We start from the raw sequence: 17,143 nt of genomic DNA, 5'->3' as shown, positions 1-17,143 counted from the left end.
TATATCTCAGAGAGAGTAGCGACCAAAGAGGAACTTCATCATCTTGCCTTTTCAAACTCTACTTGTACGTTTTACAGGCATAACACCAGCAACACAGCTGACTAGACCTCTCATTTCCTGTCAAGCTCTGATTCCATTAGAAAACCCTCACTCGCCTTACCCCAGGGCTTTCGGCTGGGTTTGGAGAGCTCTGTTTTCAGTATCTTTCCCCTCTGCTCCCCTGGAACACTGTCACAGCTGTAATCCACAGCAAATGGATTTCCCGGACCCTGGGGACAAAGGCCTAGTGTTTCCTAGACTTAGCGGCTCCTGGAAGGCAGAACCATCAGCATTTCTCCAGCTGCTGGTCTCAGGCCCTGTGGGCAGCAGAGACCTGTAATAAGATCACTATCCAAGCCAGTTATAGTCAGCACATCATTCAAAGTGATCCCTTGTGGTTGGGAGGGGAGAATTGACTGAAATAGGAATCACAGCCCTTTAGAGCTCACGCAAAACCACACAACGAGTTGGAACCCACAGAAAAACAGACTTCCCGTTCTGGCTGTCAGCCATTAGTGAGATCTGGCTGTGGTTCACAGTGGGAGTGCAGAGAGATGGGTGGCCTTGGGGGAGAAATAATGTACTCATGAAGGAAGAGAAGGAGAAATGAGAGTAGAAATTAACAGAAAACAATAGCAGTGGGTTAAATGCTTAAAGCGCAGATACTGTGAAAATTATAGCATTCAGGTTTTCTAGTGTGGGATACTAGAAGGTAAGACGCAGTGATTAGTCCACAGACTCTTCAGTGGCCCTCCCTGAAACTCCAGAAAGCCTCCTACTCTTCCCATCAGCCCAGAGGCTTGAGGTAGGAGGAGGTGAGAATGAGGAATACAAAGCTTTGCTGCAAAGAATAAAACTAGAAGAAAAACTCAGAAGCTGCTGTAATGACCCACACTTCCTAATTAACTGTCCTGGACTCAAATTCCCTGCCACTAGGAGACCAACGAGAATGTAACATATAGTGGGACCTTTGCTTTGCTTTCTCCTCAGGGACATTCCTCTGACGGAGTAAGTCCCCACCACCATAAAGCCAGTAGGTTTTTTGAGGTGCCTTTCATTACACTTGGAGAAAGTCAGGAACCATGTCATAAGGATAAGTTACTCCCCCCAAAATTGGGCCTCACTTTTTGCACAGAAAAACGGGGGAGATTACAATGTTCAAGTTTTTAAACTGGCTGATGGGTATACATGCATAGTATCATGTGTGAGTGTGTGTGTGTATAGATAAATTTGTTAGTATAAAATGTTTGATGGACATTAATAAATAGGGTATTAAATTCAGCAATCTCAGTTTTTTCCCAGTGTTAAAAATCCAGTATGCTCTGACATTGGACTGTGCTTGGTGTCACTGAAATAATGGCTCAATATGGATGAAGCTGCAGGATTTGAATCCCAGTTATGTGATTACCTTAAATAAGTTAGATAAATTTCTTATTGAAAAAATTGAAATATTAATAACTACTCCATCAGGGAGGTCATAAGTATATATAAACAATCTATTATAGTGCTTGACAAGTAGTAGGTGCTTGGTAAATAATCACTGCTGATAGTATAGACATCATTAATGGAAGATACGGAAACTAAATTACAGGTGGTTTACATTTTAAGATAGGGAAAATTTTGCAGATGAGGTGAAAATTAAACTACACTTTCAGATGAGCAATATTTTATGGTATGAAGTACCAGGTATCCATGATAAAATATGACATGATCCCTGTTCTCCAGGAGTGAAGAATCCAGTGGGGAAGACAAATGCCCCCAAGCAAATCAGTTCCTTACAGCATTCCTTGTGCATTGGAGGACAGCGGCAAGTCCCAAGAGCTCTGAGGGCAGCCCTCTAACTGGATGGCTGAAAGGAGATATCTGGGATGAATTTGAAGAAAGCAGGAAAAGAGTTTGAATAGGCTGCACTCAGTATATATGTCACAAGAGAGACTTGTGTTGAAGATCTAAGGAGTTGGTTAAATGGAAGGGAGGCATTTCAGGGAACAGCATGAGTAACTCACAGCAATAACCCCAGAGGTAGCACGTAGCAAGGCTTCAGGCCATTGAGAACAATGCTGAGCCCAGCGGGAGTACAGTGTGGAAAAGTGGTGGAAAATGAGGCAAGGGAGGCAGGTGGCTCAGACCTAGCATCCACACTGAGCAGTTTAGGGAGGAACCAAATGGGTCCAGGAGCACACAATCATGCAAGTACAGCTGGATGTTCACATGCCCAAACAGAATTATCATATGAACCAGAAATTTCACCTTTACTTACATATCTAAAGTAATTAAAGGCCAGGATCCAATTAGGTACGTACATGCCAGTGTTTCTTGCAGCCTTTTTCATAATAGCTATAGTCAAAAGGTGGAAATAACAAAATATTCATCAACAGATGAGTAGACAAACAAAATGTGGTGTGTATGCGTAACACTGGAATATTATTTAACCACAAGAAGAGAATTTTGACACAGGCTATGACATAAAAGAATGTTGAAAACCATTATGCTAAGTGAAATAAATCAGACACAAAAGAAGAGATGTGGTATAGTTCTGCTTATAAGAGATATCTAAAATAGGCAAATTCATAAAGACAGGAAGTAGATTAGAGGTTACCAGGGCCTATGCAGAAAGATGGAGGAATGTTGCTTAATAGTTGGAGAATTTCTGTTCCAGGTAATGAAAAAAGTTCCAAAAATAGAGAATGGTAGTAGTTACACACTATTGTGAGTGTAGAAAATATTACTGAACTGCACATTTAAAAATGATTAATCTGCCAGGGATTTAGCTCAGCCACATAAGAGCCTGCCTTGCAAGTACAAGGTCATGAGTCCAATCCTTGGTACCAAAACAAAACAAAAGATTAATCTCCAGATCCTCTAGTCAGAGTCTGTCCTTCCCTCTCTCCCTCTGTCCTGTGCATGACTGATTGAGAGAGAGCCAAAGAGGGAATAGTCAGGAGAGTGAGAGAGAGCCGAGTACCCTTGGAAGACAGCTATAGCTATCAAAAGCATGCGCTAGGACAGAGCGTGCTGAGAGACAGAGTGTGTTGTGAGCATGCGCTGTCTAGGGACTACAGTGTGTGTGCATAACACAAATGAGAGAGAATGTGCTCGATCAGGCCCAAGGGACAGAGATCCTGAGAGCAGAGAGGACTGCAGCCTGAATGGCAAAGAAGCCACAGAGGGGCCCGTCCAGGGCAAGGGGCTGGAGACAGCAGAGGTAAGATTAGGAGAGAGAGCTGTCAGTGAATGGGAGCCATCAGGCAGGGTCCCTCACAGGAAGAGAGAGAGAGGGTAAGAAAGGGAATGAGAGGAAGGGAAGGGGATATGCTTATATTCCAGAGAGCCTGAGCACAGTGAGTGAGTGCACACAGGAGGCAGCCAGGGAGACCTGTGGGGACAGTGCAGGCAGGTGTAAGCAAAGGTGTGACAGCGGATAGGACCAGGGGTCAGGGGGCAGCAGCTGTGAGACAGACCCAGCAAAGTGGGGAGGAGGCTAGAGCCAAGAACAAATGCAGCGGAAGTGAAGAGAGAAGGGAAAAGCATGCTGGCCGACAGCAGGAAGGAGACAGGTTGGCAGAAGCCAGGAGGTGCTTTGTGCCTGTGACCCCAAGCTGCTCAGGTAAGTCTCTCACCTCTGCCTGAAGCGGTGGCTGTCCTTGCCTGTGTGGTTTTCTGTAAAGGGATGCCATGCTGTTTTTAGCATGTTGAGTGTCTGCCCCACTGCTGCAAAAGAAAAAAGTATACCTGAGGCTCAATCCTCTAATATGTATTTTTTAATTTGCTGTGACCGCTAGTCTATTTTTCCATTTTATTTGTTATGAATGCTTTAGCTAAGATTTCCTAGAACAGGATGAAAAGCAAGAAGTGCAATGCAATGCTGGTCAGTATTTGGGAGAAGAGAGGTAAGGCCCTGAACCAAAAGATCTTGGGTTCCTAAGGGGTATTCCATATTTGGAAAAAAAACTATCATTTCCTGATGTGTTGCTCAGTGATCCTTAAAACTGCAATTGAATCTCCTCTGGACAACTAGTTTTCAGTTTCTGCAAGGTCAGAAATTATGCTTTCTATTACTTTCCACCCTGCCTGTCCTTCCCTCCCTGGAGCATAGATAAGGTAGATGTTGCACAGCAGGGCACAGGAAATATTTGCTGACTTTGCTGTGTCATGAATTCTGGCATTATCATCATACACACCCTTAACAAGTGAGTAGCCATAATGAGGCCCACTGCAGTTCAGAACAAAGACAATTCATGACAGTGGCCTGGCCCTGTGACAGTCAGAGCAGACACATAGAAATGTTAGGGGAAATCTCTGCACAGACACCCAGGTCATGTGCACAGTTTGCAGGTTAGCACACCACCTTGGAAGTAAAACTCAACTTGCCACCCACCACCTGGCAATGGCTCAGATTTTCTGACTCCCAACACTTCTACCTTTTTTAGCCTTCACCTATATTTTTCTAACTCACAGTGAACCCCACTGAGTGAAGAAAGCAGCTTGAGGAATGGCATCCCCCAAACTTGGCAGCATTAGTGAGATGACAACAGGACAGAACACTAACGCCTGCTGAGGTCTTTGCACTAATCAATCTTTTCTTTAATGTGAAAAATTATATGCTCTTTTATTAAATGGGTGTGATCTACAAGCAGGGGATTAAATGTCTACGATTGGGTGCCAGACAATCACTGTTGTTACATTGTGGGAAGGAATGAGTAAAAAGAAAATCTTATGCATAGAAATTTGGATTTGAGAAATAGCATGAATGAAGAGGAACTTGACCTTAAATCTGAGTGTGCTTCCCTACCACTCAGTTCTTGTTTAAGCTTTGTCCATACCAGGTATATAGCCTCAGAGAAATGTACAGTTTCCAGCTGTATACCTGGACCACAGGAGGTGGAATTTCTGAAGGCATTTCTGGCCCTCATTAATGATTGGGACAAGAGGTCTCTAGAGTCTCTGCCAGTTCCACCTTGGGAGCAGCCTGGTCTGTTAGAACCAAGCAGTGGGAACCAGACTGGGGCAATATTTATAGCCACAACAACAGCTGGTGTTTATGGAGCTCTCACTGGGTGCTTGACACCTGCCAAACACTTTGTGTATCACAGTTATTTTATGCTTGCAACAGTCCATAGACTATCACATTTGGCACATTAATAAACAGAATGCCAGACAAGTGTGCCTGGCCAAGATTTCCCAGCTACAAAGTGCAAAGCTAGGACTCAAACCTAAGTCCTTTTTACCAAAACCTGAAATTTTTTTTTCAGCAGCTCTGTTATATGACAAAACCTGAAATTTTAACCAAATTACTCAAGTTCTCTGCTCTGCATTACATTCAAAATGTACTCACTAAGTACTTAATAAAGAAAACAGAGACTCCAAACTTAGTCAAAGTTTTTCTGGCTTTGAAAACAGTAACATTTCCATTTACTTTATTACCTCCTGATTTGCCTTTTATTTTTTTTAACAGATTCTTTTTTTTAATTTTTTTATTTTAAAAAAATTTATTTAAAAAAATTTAAAAAGGAGATTAAGATAAAAGAGGACACAACAACACAGGTCAGAACAGAACAATTTAAGCAACATAGTTTTTTACCAGAGGATAACCTGACATAACAGTAGTTACCAAATATCTCTTTCCTTGAAATATTTGAGTGTAACTTTGTATACTATAACATCAAACATAACATGACAGTGTAAAACCATTCAAGAGAATGAAAGTATTACAGGGTATTTAGAATCAACTAATAAAAAATGAACAATGGTTTCTATATTATCTCCTTGTCTATAAAAAATTTTGTTTATATTATTACATATAATAAAATCCAATAAGATATAACATGATAAAATCGATGGAGACAGAATAACAAAAGCTTGATGGGACTTCAAAACAAGATGATAGTAAATCAGCAGTAGCTATTATATTGTCTTGTTTTCTTTCAAAATAACTGTTCATACCATCACAGACAATAAAATCAAACCCAGAGTAAAACCATTTGAATTAATGAATGGAAACATTATAAGGCTTCAAAGCAATATAATGGGGAATTATGATTACCACATACTTTTATGTATTCTTACCATTCCTTACACTAGGGAAACTTCAATATTTATACATGTGAGTTTGACTTATTTCACTTATGAGTGTGGTCTCAAGCTGCGCCCATTTATTTATAAATATCTCAATGTGATCTTTCTTTATAGCTGAGTAGTACTCCATTGTATAAAAATACCACAACTTTTTTATCCATTGCTTAGTTGATGGACACTTAGGTAGTTTCCAAGATCTGGCTATTACAAATTATGCTGCTATAAACATGGGTGTACATATATCACTGTGGTATGATGTTTTCAGTTCTTGTGGGAATATGCCTAGAAGTGGAATAGCTGATTTGCCTTTTCTCTCATTCTGTTTTTTTGTTTGTTTGTTTGTTTGTTTTTCCAGTACTGGAGGTTGAGTCTAGGGCCGTCGCACTGAGGTAGATTTCTAGGCTTTAAACTTTTTTTAACTTTTTTTTTTTAGTCAAGGTTATCCTGAGTCACTCCCAGGTTAGACTTGAACCTACCTCAACCTCCAGAGTACTAGGATTACAGGTGTGCACCACCAGGCCCATTTTCTAGATTTTTAGTCCTACTTTGGTCACCATCTGGCATATGGGTCAACAATAAATTATTTGAAGTTCATTTTCTCATTCCAAAAATTCAAAGCTTAACAGGGCAGTATAATTCCTAAGATCACAGTCAGGAAGAAAAATACAGAAAATCTATATCCTTTTCTCATTTTACCTCTGCTGGAAGAAGGTACAGATGACAGGCTTTAGAATCGGGAAGACCTGATTTAGAGCCTCACCTAATGAACCGAGTCTGGCCTTGTCCTTCTGGTGGCAACTGTGTCTTGAAACCTCAGTTCACAGGTAGCCCCATGATGGGCTAGCTGGGGGACTGATGCCCATATAGTCCTCCATTGTCCACAGAGGATTGGTTATAGCACTTCTGGAAGACACCAAAATCTGTAAATGCTCAAGTCCATTACATAAAATCGTGTAGTTTTGTACAACCTCACATATACTTATGTCATCTCTAGATTATGTACACTACTTAGTCCAAAATAAGTTCAATGCAAATAGTTGTTATACCACATTATTTAGTGAATAATGATAAGAAAAATGTCTGTACATGTTCAATACAGGTAGTTTTTTCTCCAAATATTTTCCACCCAATGGTGGTTGGATTCACAATGTAAAACATCTGAATAGAGGCCCAGCAGCATGGCCATTCTCTAATAAGCACTGGCTAAACACTTCCCTCCTGGCTCTTCCCTCCTAGCATCTGGCTGCTCTTCTACCACCTGAGCACCCTGATTGTGCCACCCTGTAGGCCATGGAGAATGAGCTGCCGGTCCCACACACGTCCAGCTGTGCCGGTGCCACAAGCAGCAGTGGGGCCAACAGCAGCAGTGGCTGCAGCAATGGTGGCAATGGCCGCCCCACAGGACCCCAGATTTCTGTGTACAGTGGTATTCCTGACCGGCAGACTGTGCAGGTAAGATTCTGATTTGTCCAGGAATTCTATGCATCATCTAAAGGGCTGGTTGGGAGAAGGTAAGGGCCAGCCCTGGCGAATAGCCTGGAGGACTCCAGAGTAAGCAAAAAGGAGCAAGTTTGTGGGAATAAATGTGTACATGAGGAGGGGAAGTGATGGAGGGGGGGGGGCAAATCAAGGAAGTTTGGTGACAGGGAGAATACTTTGCAAATCAGGGGGACAAAAAGGCCCTATATTACCTGATGGTGTGGATTCCTGAGGATGATTTGTAAAAATAGGTTTGTAAAGGTATAAAGAGCAGACAAGTAAAAAATGATAAATACCAAAAATGACAGGGGCCTGCTCAACCACAAGCCAAACCCTGCTCTGTAAGGAAGAGATCTAAGTTTCCCAAAGGCAGAAGGCCAAAAACAAGCCCCAAACAGTCCTTTGTCTTTGAAACGTTTTTTCTTGCTTTACTAAAGTTTGCAAAGTGCCATTCACAAGACCAGCCTCTCAGGTGACTACACACTGTCCCAGAATGCAAACATGATCATGTATTGCCATCTGCTCCGCACTGCACTAAGATTTTGTGCATTCATCTTCTTCCCAGCTATGAGAGTGGCTCTCACTAAGCACATTATACAAGTGATAGAATGGAGCCAGCTCAGAGAAACTCATAACTTGTCCAAAGCCATTGGACAAAAAGATTGAACCTAGCTGTCTCATCCCACACCTGTGTTCTTAATCACAACAAAATCTGTTTTCAGTTCCTGGATAACATGGGCAGAAAAGAGAAACTGCAGCTGAGAAATATTTACTCCAAGTAACTTTGCTGTTCACCATTAAGAAGGATGGAATAGCAGTAAGCCCGGAGAATGGGAGGCAGTAGCTAAAATGAATGAGGAAGCAAAGGTCAGAAAAGGGAAGAGAGAATCAAAGTGGAATGTGTAATCCCTGTGGTGTAGGCATGCTCTGGAAGGCCAAAGCCACCTCACCAGCTGAGAGGACTTTCAGGGAGCTGGGGCAGAACCTGGGGAGCAGAAGCAGGCCAGACTTGAAGCCCTGCTCCCGGGGTCTGTTAGTTGCCTTGGTATGAGTACGAATTTGACTGCTGCTGCTGAACCTGGAGCAGGCCCATGTGGCTTGGCTTTTCTTCCCAGTCCCTTTCAGTGCTCTGCCTTGTTCAGCTTTACCTTCATCTGGTCTACAGAGTGATGGAGGAGAGGAGTGCCTGCCTAGCTCTCCCCAAGAGTAGGTTAGAGTAGCAGTGTCTGCTTTGACCCTCCTTATGACAGCTGGCACAGAAGCAGACCTGTCAGGGAGGAGCCTAAGAGGAGCTCAATAGACAACATAAAGTTCTACAAACAACTGTCTTCCTGCCCCCTCCTCCCACTCCAAGAGGGGTGATGGATTAGAAGGGTAGTCACAAGTCTGCACTACCTCTCTGAGCAGCCAGGAAGAGCTGAGGTGACAAGCCATGATGCAGGAGGGACCTGCGGTGTGGCAAGCGATGGCTCCAGCCCCCCTGCCTCCCTCCCAGGTGATCCAGCAGGCCCTGCACCGGCAGCCCAGCACAGCAGCTCAGTACCTGCAGCAGATGTATGCCGCTCAGCAGCAGCACCTCATGTTGCAGACAGCTGCCTTACAGCAGCAGCAGCTCAGCAGCGCCCAGCTCCAGAGCCTGGCAGCTGTACAGCAGGTGAGAATCACAGGGAACGTGGCACCAAGGCTCCTTTGAGTTACAGTTGTGGCAGAGACAGGAAAAGGAGGAAAGTATGGCCCATACAACCTTCTTAAAGTCCTCAGAGGGATCTCACAAAGCTGGCACCGTTGCCATCTTGTCCTATTGGTGGGTGAAGGACAGAGCCCAGGTCAGTCACAGAGCTAATAAGTAGAGTAATTCTGTCCTGGGCAGCCCAAGGAAGGGGTGCTGAGAGAGCCCCTTTTCTACCCACACCACCACCCTGCTAGAGAGGGACCACAACTCACAAGAAGTTGCCTGTCTGTCATTGTTCCCTCTCCTCCTTATGACTGAGAACAACACATTCATTTATGCATTTATTTGTCATTTAACAAAATGTCTGATGTACCTGCTGTGTACAACACTTGTCATGGATATACTGTGGACTCTGTCCTTTTGGAGCTTTAGAGTTAGGAGACAGCAAGTAAACAAGAACCTAAATAGACAAGGAAACAAACTATTTAACTAAGTTGTGATCAGCTATGACTGACAAGAACAGAATGCTACAAATGAAGGACAGAGGATGGTGCTGGGTGGTCAGGGAAGGCCTGGGTGCTAGAGTAACATTGAAGCTGATGGTTGAAGGATGAGAAGAAGCTAGCCAAGGGAAGAAGGGCAGGCCAGACATTTGGGTGAAGCAGGTGGGATGGAGCACTGTGGAGAGCTGAGCAGTAGTAATGGGGGCGAGTCGGAGTGCTCTCAGTGCCAACCCTGTGTGTTCAGTCTTCTCAGCAACCCTCCAAGGTAGGCACAGCCTGGGCTTTCACTCAGGGCTACATGAGTGAGGCAGGGGGCACTGCTGCAGAGGCTGCTGTCTTCACCATGGTCTGGGGTGTTCCTGAAGGTGAAGTCCCAAGAATGAATGACTTGGGAGAATGCGGTGGGGAGTGAGACACTAGTGACAGGCGTTTGTTCTTCTCCAGGCAAGCCTGGTGGCCAACAGACAAGGGAGTACTTCTAGCAGCAGTGTGTCTGCACAGGCCCCATCCCAGTCATCTTCGGTGAGTAGGGTAGGGTAGCAAGCAGACTCCACATCTCTGGACTGGCTCCTTCCTCCTTGCCCAAAATGCTCATTAGTTCCTGGACCCATTTGTAGGGAATCCTTAGCCGCATGGAATCATGGCTGGAGTCTGTTGCTCTTGCCAAGAGGAAAAAAGTGCACGGCCTCTTTCCAACCCTTATATTAACACCGCGTCATGTTGCCATAGTTGAGGCTCTGTTGTTAGCTCAGTTTTCTCTCTACACCAATCCTCTGCAGCCAGATCAGAAGGAAATTCCCAGGCTCAAGGACCAGAGATGGTCTTAAAGGAGACTGTAAAACCAACGGGCAGAAAAGGAAGAAGAGCAATAAATAGATGAAGTGGACACAGCTCACCCCTCAGAACTTCCTGTTTTCTACTTCATGTGTGTCTCTCACCAGATCAACCTGGCAGCCTCTCCGGCTGCAGCCCAGCTCATCAACCGGGCCCAGAGTGTCAATTCAGCCACAGCCTCAGGCCTTGCCCAGCAGGCTGTGCTGTTGGGCAACACATCTTCTCCAGCCCTGACTGCAAGCCAAGCACAGATGTATCTCAGGGCACAGATGGTGAGTACCCACAGCCTGGATTTGCCTCTGAGACTGGGAGGGCAAGGACAGAAGCTGGGAGCTAGGAGACTAAAGAAGGAGGGTGGAGCAGGAGAGGCTGGGGGCAAGCAAAAGGGCATAGAATAAAGAAGGGTGGGCCTCAAAGGCTGAGAGGGACATGGTTTTGTAAGCTCCACAACTCATGGAAGATGGGTTCCAAGCTAAAACAACTACCCACGATGCTTCCTTTCCTTCTTCTGGAGTGAAACCAAGTATCAGAATCTGCTCTTCAGAACCAATTAAGGTAGACAGTGCAGGACTCCATGCTCAGATGGTCCTCAGCACTCACACTGTAAGATGAGATGCAGAGATACTGGGTGCTCCACAGAAATGGGATCACCCCCCGCAGTGGCAGGCCACTAAGGACTGGTCACCTCTGGCTTAGGAGCCAAACGTGTATTGTAGCCCAAGGGGGTAAGCTTCAGAGCCAGCTACTTTTACTGCTGCTGCTGCTACTGGAATCTCTCCTTTACACCTGTGCCTAAGAAAAGAAAAGGACCCTCTAAGATTCAGAAGAGCTTCCTGGGTCCATAGCAACATTCTCCTTAGGAGGCAGGAACATACAGTGTTACTGTGTTAGAATCCAAGCACAGAATCATATCTAATACTTTCCATGCTGAAGTTTTCCCTTTGGTTCCTCATTACATCATCCTGGAGACAATGCAGTCCTGCCTGTCCCTTTTCTCTTATGTCTGGAACTTGACAGTTGGAGCTTTTCTGGTCCTGTTCCCATGCCTTTGTTCATGGCTCTGAGTTCATCATTTGAGGCACATCTCCATTCCCAGGGAACACCTCTTGGACACACAGCATAAAATAGACTTCTGCTTCCCCAGCAAACTGCCAGCCACAATGACCCCACTCAAATCTGCCTGCACTTTCACTTTAGTCATTCTCACATCTCACCCAGCAGCCCGCCCCTACGGTCCTGACACCTGCCTACTGCCCCCCAAAATCAAGACATACACACACAAAGAGGAGCAAGCCCAGATGCTTCAACACAGAGCTGCAGGAAAAGCACCTTGGCGCCAGTTTATCCACAAGGACACAGAGCTAGACCCACCTGCAGATGGAAATGCCAGGCAAGGAACATAATAACCTGTGTCCTCCAGATGAGACCGAGATGCAACCACTGATCCAGGCTACCTTCTTACGACATTTCTGGCTTTAACTCCCTGAGTAAAAATTTGAATAGAAAAAGCATACATCTGATCTGAATCTTTCTAAAGGAGAGTATTTTTCCAACCGAGCCCTGGGGTGGGTAACTTAGAACTAGGAAATAACCCTCAGGCATCTGCCCAAGGTCCCTACTTGCCAGGACTTTGAGGAGAGAGTAACTTCAGCATGTCCCAGGAATATTGATTCCCCACAGGATGAACCCTCGCAGGGTTCTGAAGCCCCAGAATAACTCTCAGACCCCACACCATCATTGCCCAGCCCGGGTCAGCATGATACCAGCCTCTTGAGACATTGAAGCAGTCCTTGGTACTCTTGCCCTTCCTCGCCTTCCTATTTTATTCCCTGGCCATCGTCATGTCTGCTTTGGCTAAACTGTTCTGCCCCGTGGCTGAGCTCACACTGGGCAGGTAAAAGGCGCCTCGTTTCCTATGATTCCATGCCCAGCCAGGTAACCTGGTACAGGTAGCTGGGAGCCTAGGCGGCACTGTTTCTCTGTCCCCTCAGCTCATCTTCACGCCCACGGCCACCGTCGCTACTGTGCAGCCTGAGCTCGGCACTGGTTCCCCCGCGCGGCCCCCTACCCCGGCCCAGGTGAGGATTCCATGCTTGTGGGAGGGCAAGGGGCTGGCTACCTCTGTAGAAGGGAACGATGCTGGGGATGGGCAGCTCTGGGGAGCTTTGAGTCTTTGGAAAGGCTGGGTTCTTTTAGGGGGAAGCAAGTGCTCCCAGACTAGCTCTTTCATTACCATCCTTACGGGCTCAGCCCTCCTTGACTCTATTTTCTTCTCAAATATAGTTAGGAATCAAAGGACAGAATTCTGAGGCTTTAGTACCCCATCTCATCTAGGGGATAACTTGCTTTATTGTTGCTGCTTTGCCAGTGGAAAATTCCACTCTGGTTACATATGCCAGCACTGCTAGGAATCGGGGGAAGCAGCACAGAAGGGAAAATAAGAATGTTTCCTGGATACCTGCCTTTTGCTGGGAGCACGTGGTTGCTATTATGGCTGTGAAGATCCTGTGGGCAGCTGAGAAAGGAGAATTGAGAATTTCTCGCTTCTGTCTCAGCACCCCATGTCCAAAATGGAGCCAGAGCTGGAGAATTGGGTAGCCAGGGAGTGAGAATCTGGCACAGCCACCTCATGTCCAGCAGAGGGCGCCAAGGACCAGGCTGAATAAGTATGCCAGCTGTCCAAAAGCCCGAGAGTTAACCTTATTCTAAGGACAAGATAATCCTTTGCCTGGTGGCCTTACTAGTCAGTTAACTTTCACTTTTGCCCTGCTTTTTTTCAGCATGGGAAGCCCCATGTTCCACTATATCTGGAGATTATTTCTTGGTGTATGCTTCCAATTTTGATAGTTTGGGGGAGGGCAGACGCTAGCAGCAGTGAGAGATCCTGGCCTCCCTACCCTTGCCTGCCCAGCCTGGACAGCAGTCACTTGTCAGAATTCAGGACCTTCTGTTGGTGGACCCAATCGTTGGTGATCTTTCTTGTCCTCTTTTGACATTCCATCTGCTCCTGGTTCCTCTTTCAGCCCCTAACTCATTTACTAATATTTTCTGTCTCTGTCTCTGTCTCTCTCTCACCTCCCCCTTTCTTCCTCCCCCTCCCCTCATGTTTCACCCTGATTTTATAATCCACTCTCATGTTCAGGACATCCCTGAATCCATCCCAAACTTCTTCTCTTAGTTATGTGTTGGCATTATTGTTACCCACATTCTCTGGACTCCCACAGACCCCTCTCTTCCAGGTACAGAACCTGACCCTCCGAACACAGCAGACACCAGCTGCAGCAGTCTCGGGCCCTACCCCCACTCAGCCTGTCCTGCCCAGCTTGGCCCTGAAACCTACACCAGGCAGTAGCCAGCCTCTGCCTACCCCATCACAGGGCAGAAACACTGCTCAGGGTTCTCCTGCAGGTGCCAAGCCTGGCTTAGCTGACAATGTGATGGAGCCACTCAAGAAAGGAGATAGCAACAGCAGCCTGCCAGGGAGTGTGGAGAGCCGGGCTGGCCTCGGCCGGACGATCCCTGCTGTGGCCACCCATCCCCTTATTGCACCAGGTAAGGGCCTTGGGAAGAAGGAACCTGGACTCTGAGTCAGGAGCAAGGTTCCAAGCCCTCCTTTTATAATGGTTGTGCTAAGATTCTAGCCACATGTCTCCGTCCCTCTCCTAATCTTGAGGTGTATGTCAGCTCTGGATTCTGTTACATGCTTTGAGTCTAACTTTAAGAAAGCCACAGGGACAGGAACAACAAGTCCTTCTACACAGTGGCACAGTGATGGACCTTGGAGCACACAGGCACAGTTCTTAATCTTGAGTCAATGGAGGCTGGCAGCAGACTATTTTGAAATTTCCTAAGAGTCGGGGAATAGGATAGAGACCAGCCAGGTACTTAAGAACCATACAGGGAGATTGGAAGTGAAAGTTCATTTTCTTATCATTTCACAGGCACACCTAGGCAAACAATGCCCACGTTGCAAATTCTGGGTATGTGGACATCAGTGAGATAAGAGGGCACAGGATGGGGAGACAGGCAGGTACAGGGCCGCACAGTGTGACCAGTACTACTCTGTGAGCTAAGCTCAGCACTGCAGGAGCAGAGGAGCCATCTAGCCAAGAGCTGCATTCCAGTGAGAGGACACTTGAGACTAGATCTAGAAGATGAAAAAAAAAAATCCAGCTAATTATGTGTAAGGCCAGTTCTGCAAAGGGGATGAATCAGTACCCTCCGGCTAGCTTTCCTGCCTGCTAAGCTTTTCCCAGCACTGCCTGTTACAAGCAGCGATTAATGAAAAATCTGCCAAGAGCTCTAGAAGTCAGATTTATCAGTCTAGGAAACAAGACCAAGTCATTATACCACAGAAATAAATGGCTTGGAATTAAAGATAGAATCACTGTGGTCCCATCTCCGAGAAAACTTCTAACCTTCTGTCCTCATCCAGACCATTTTGCAATCCAATTTGTGTGTTTTGTTTTGATTTGGCTTTTTGTTTCATTTTCTGGAGGACATACTATATGCTTGTCATTGGGTTAAAACCAAGACGGCCAGTGTACAATTTCTTATCTAACGGTGTACAAATCAAAGGGGCAGAGCCAGATATGTGAGTACCTTTCTTCAGTTTCCTAACCCTGCATTAGGTACAGTGCGGTCAGCTCACTGCCAAGGAGGCTGCATCAGGACTGGCACCTGAGTCCTAGAAGATGAGCAATAACTTGGCGGAAAAAGCATCCCAGACAGAGAGGAAACACAAGTAGAGCTCATATCACTTAGATGGAAAGAAATCAAGCTGAAGTCATTTGTTCACCTTTTTGAAATTTTAAAAATCACAAGGGCCAAGTCTGCCTGCCTGTGGTCACTGCTGAACTGAGGCGGGCCCCTCCCCTCAGAGGCCTTGTGGTCCAGAGTGTTTCTCACTGTCTGGCATTGCTTTCTCCAGAGACTGGACCAGCCTGTTCCTTTTATGGAAAAAGAAACTGAGGTTTAAAGGATGAATATTCAGGGATCTTATAGTGTATTAATAACAGCTTGGGCTGGAGCCAAGCCCTCCAGGCCACACTACTGCTACGTTTTCATCGAACTCTCAGTGTCAGGACTCAAGACTTCCTGAGAATTCCAGTCCTGACTGGCCAGAATGTAGCTTCTCTCAACTTAAGCTAGCCCCCAGATTCTGAGGACCACTCAGAAGCAATCCTTGGGCCACTCTAATGGCTGTGAGACATCTAGAGGGTCTCAAGAAAACTGGACAGAAAGGGGACCAACAGCAGGGGCAAGTCCATCACTTGCTGGCTACTACGCAAGGCACTTCATCCATACCACTTCTCTAATCCTTCAAAAGAGATCTGCTGTGGAGGTGTTTTTATGCATGTTACAGAGATGGCAACTCAGACCCATGGAGGTTCCCTTTACTCATATAAAGACCTTGAAGTCACCAAGGGAGTGAGCAGCAGAACTGGGACCAGACTCCACATCCACTAGAGTCAGCTTCTGTGCCCTTTAATCATCAAGTCAGGTTGCTTCTCTCATTTTCTCATGATTTGGGGCCTTCTTGGACTTTCTAGTTCCTGACAAGCTGAGCCTTGGGATCCTCAGGCAGTTTCTGATTTGCAGAGGCAGGTGGTAGGCTCTCTCCTCTTGAGCTGTAAAAAACAAACACCAATCAGTGACAGGCTTGAGAGCCAGTGCCTTGAGACTAACAGTATGTGGCTATAATGTAATACAGAGACCAGTGGCCCCACACAACTTTCTATGGAGCAGCTGTGAGCTGAAAATTACAAAGACCCTCACCCCAGACACACAGACCAGTGAGCCTTGCATTGTTCCTGCCTCCCACTGTCCATTCCATTCTTCCTTTCTCTCCCACCCCTTTCTCCCTGTAGGCCCTTGGTTCCACTCCCCCACTCCCACCTCCGGAATGGAAAGCAGCTGGGGGAAGCCTCCTAGGGGTAGGTCTGCTTGGGGCCTCTGGAATTATGCTTATGACCTGGGGAGGGGGGGATTCTGGAGCAGCACCTGTCTTGGGATCCTCAGCTCCGAGGCAAAGGTGACTTCTGGCCTCCTGCCCTGCCAGCTCACTGTGAATGAGCCTGGGAGAAGGCAGCCAGAGGGAAGAGCATGCTTGTGTGTGTGCGGGAGAGAGCTAGATGCAGAGCACTGTGCATGTTTTGTTTGTTATCTGAGCATTTTTTTGAGCCAGCTGCCTGCCCCCAGGGAAGGTAGTCAGTGGAGCCTCTGGATGGGGAGGGAAGGTGGGTGGAAGTTGGGCGGGGGCACAGTGTAGTCAAGAGGAATGTGTCCTCCTGGGGGTATTTCCTCCCAGAGAGGCAAACTCTCTAGTCCCTTCTGGGACTGCTCCCACTGACAGCTGTTTGGGGGCAAAGCCCCTCCCCCATGGCAAGCTCCCTGCTGTTCCCCCGCTCCTGTCACCTTGGCAACCAGCTTCTTTAGGCTCCGCAAATAGAAAAGGTCCCTTATGCCCTGAAAAGGGATGGGTGTGGGGGAGGGGATGAGGGGAGGAGAGCTGAACCTAAGAGGTTGGGCTTCAGAGAGG

The 17,143-nt window shown here is 46.4% G+C and overlaps 1 protein-coding gene across 10 annotated transcripts in view; it reads left to right on the top strand.

The window, feature by feature from the left end:
* Phc2 (polyhomeotic homolog 2) overlaps positions 1-17,143 on the top strand; it is a 109,813-nt gene that overhangs the window by 56,944 nt on the left and 35,726 nt on the right. For 6 of the 10 annotated variants that reach the window (XM_063236008.1, XM_063236011.1, XM_063236012.1 and 3 more), the window contains 7 exons: positions 7,351-7,566; positions 9,089-9,247; positions 10,213-10,290; positions 10,710-10,874; positions 12,594-12,680; positions 13,827-14,154; positions 16,473-16,538. In XM_063236008.1, coding sequence (XP_063092078.1) covers positions 7,405-7,566; positions 9,089-9,247; positions 10,213-10,290; positions 10,710-10,874; positions 12,594-12,680; positions 13,827-14,154; positions 16,473-16,538 — 1,045 coding nt within the window. In that variant the 5' untranslated portion in view covers positions 7,351-7,404. Of the gene's footprint in view, positions 1-3,352; positions 3,647-7,350; positions 7,567-9,088; positions 9,248-10,212; positions 10,291-10,709; positions 10,875-12,593; positions 12,681-13,826; positions 14,155-16,472; positions 16,539-17,143 lie in introns of those variants that run through there. The other 4 variants (XM_063236013.1, XM_063236014.1, XM_063236016.1 and 1 more) reach the window with 4 other exon arrangements.

This window comes from Cavia porcellus, unplaced genomic scaffold (genome assembly GCF_034190915.1).
Source record: "Cavia porcellus strain 051 isolate PalLab524CR breed Dunkin Hartley unplaced genomic scaffold, mCavPor4.1 scaffold_25, whole genome shotgun sequence".
Lineage (NCBI taxonomy): Eukaryota > Metazoa > Chordata > Mammalia > Rodentia > Caviidae > Cavia > Cavia porcellus.
The sequence above is the reverse complement of the archived record's forward strand: the minus strand, read 5'-3'. Positions and strand labels throughout refer to the sequence as shown.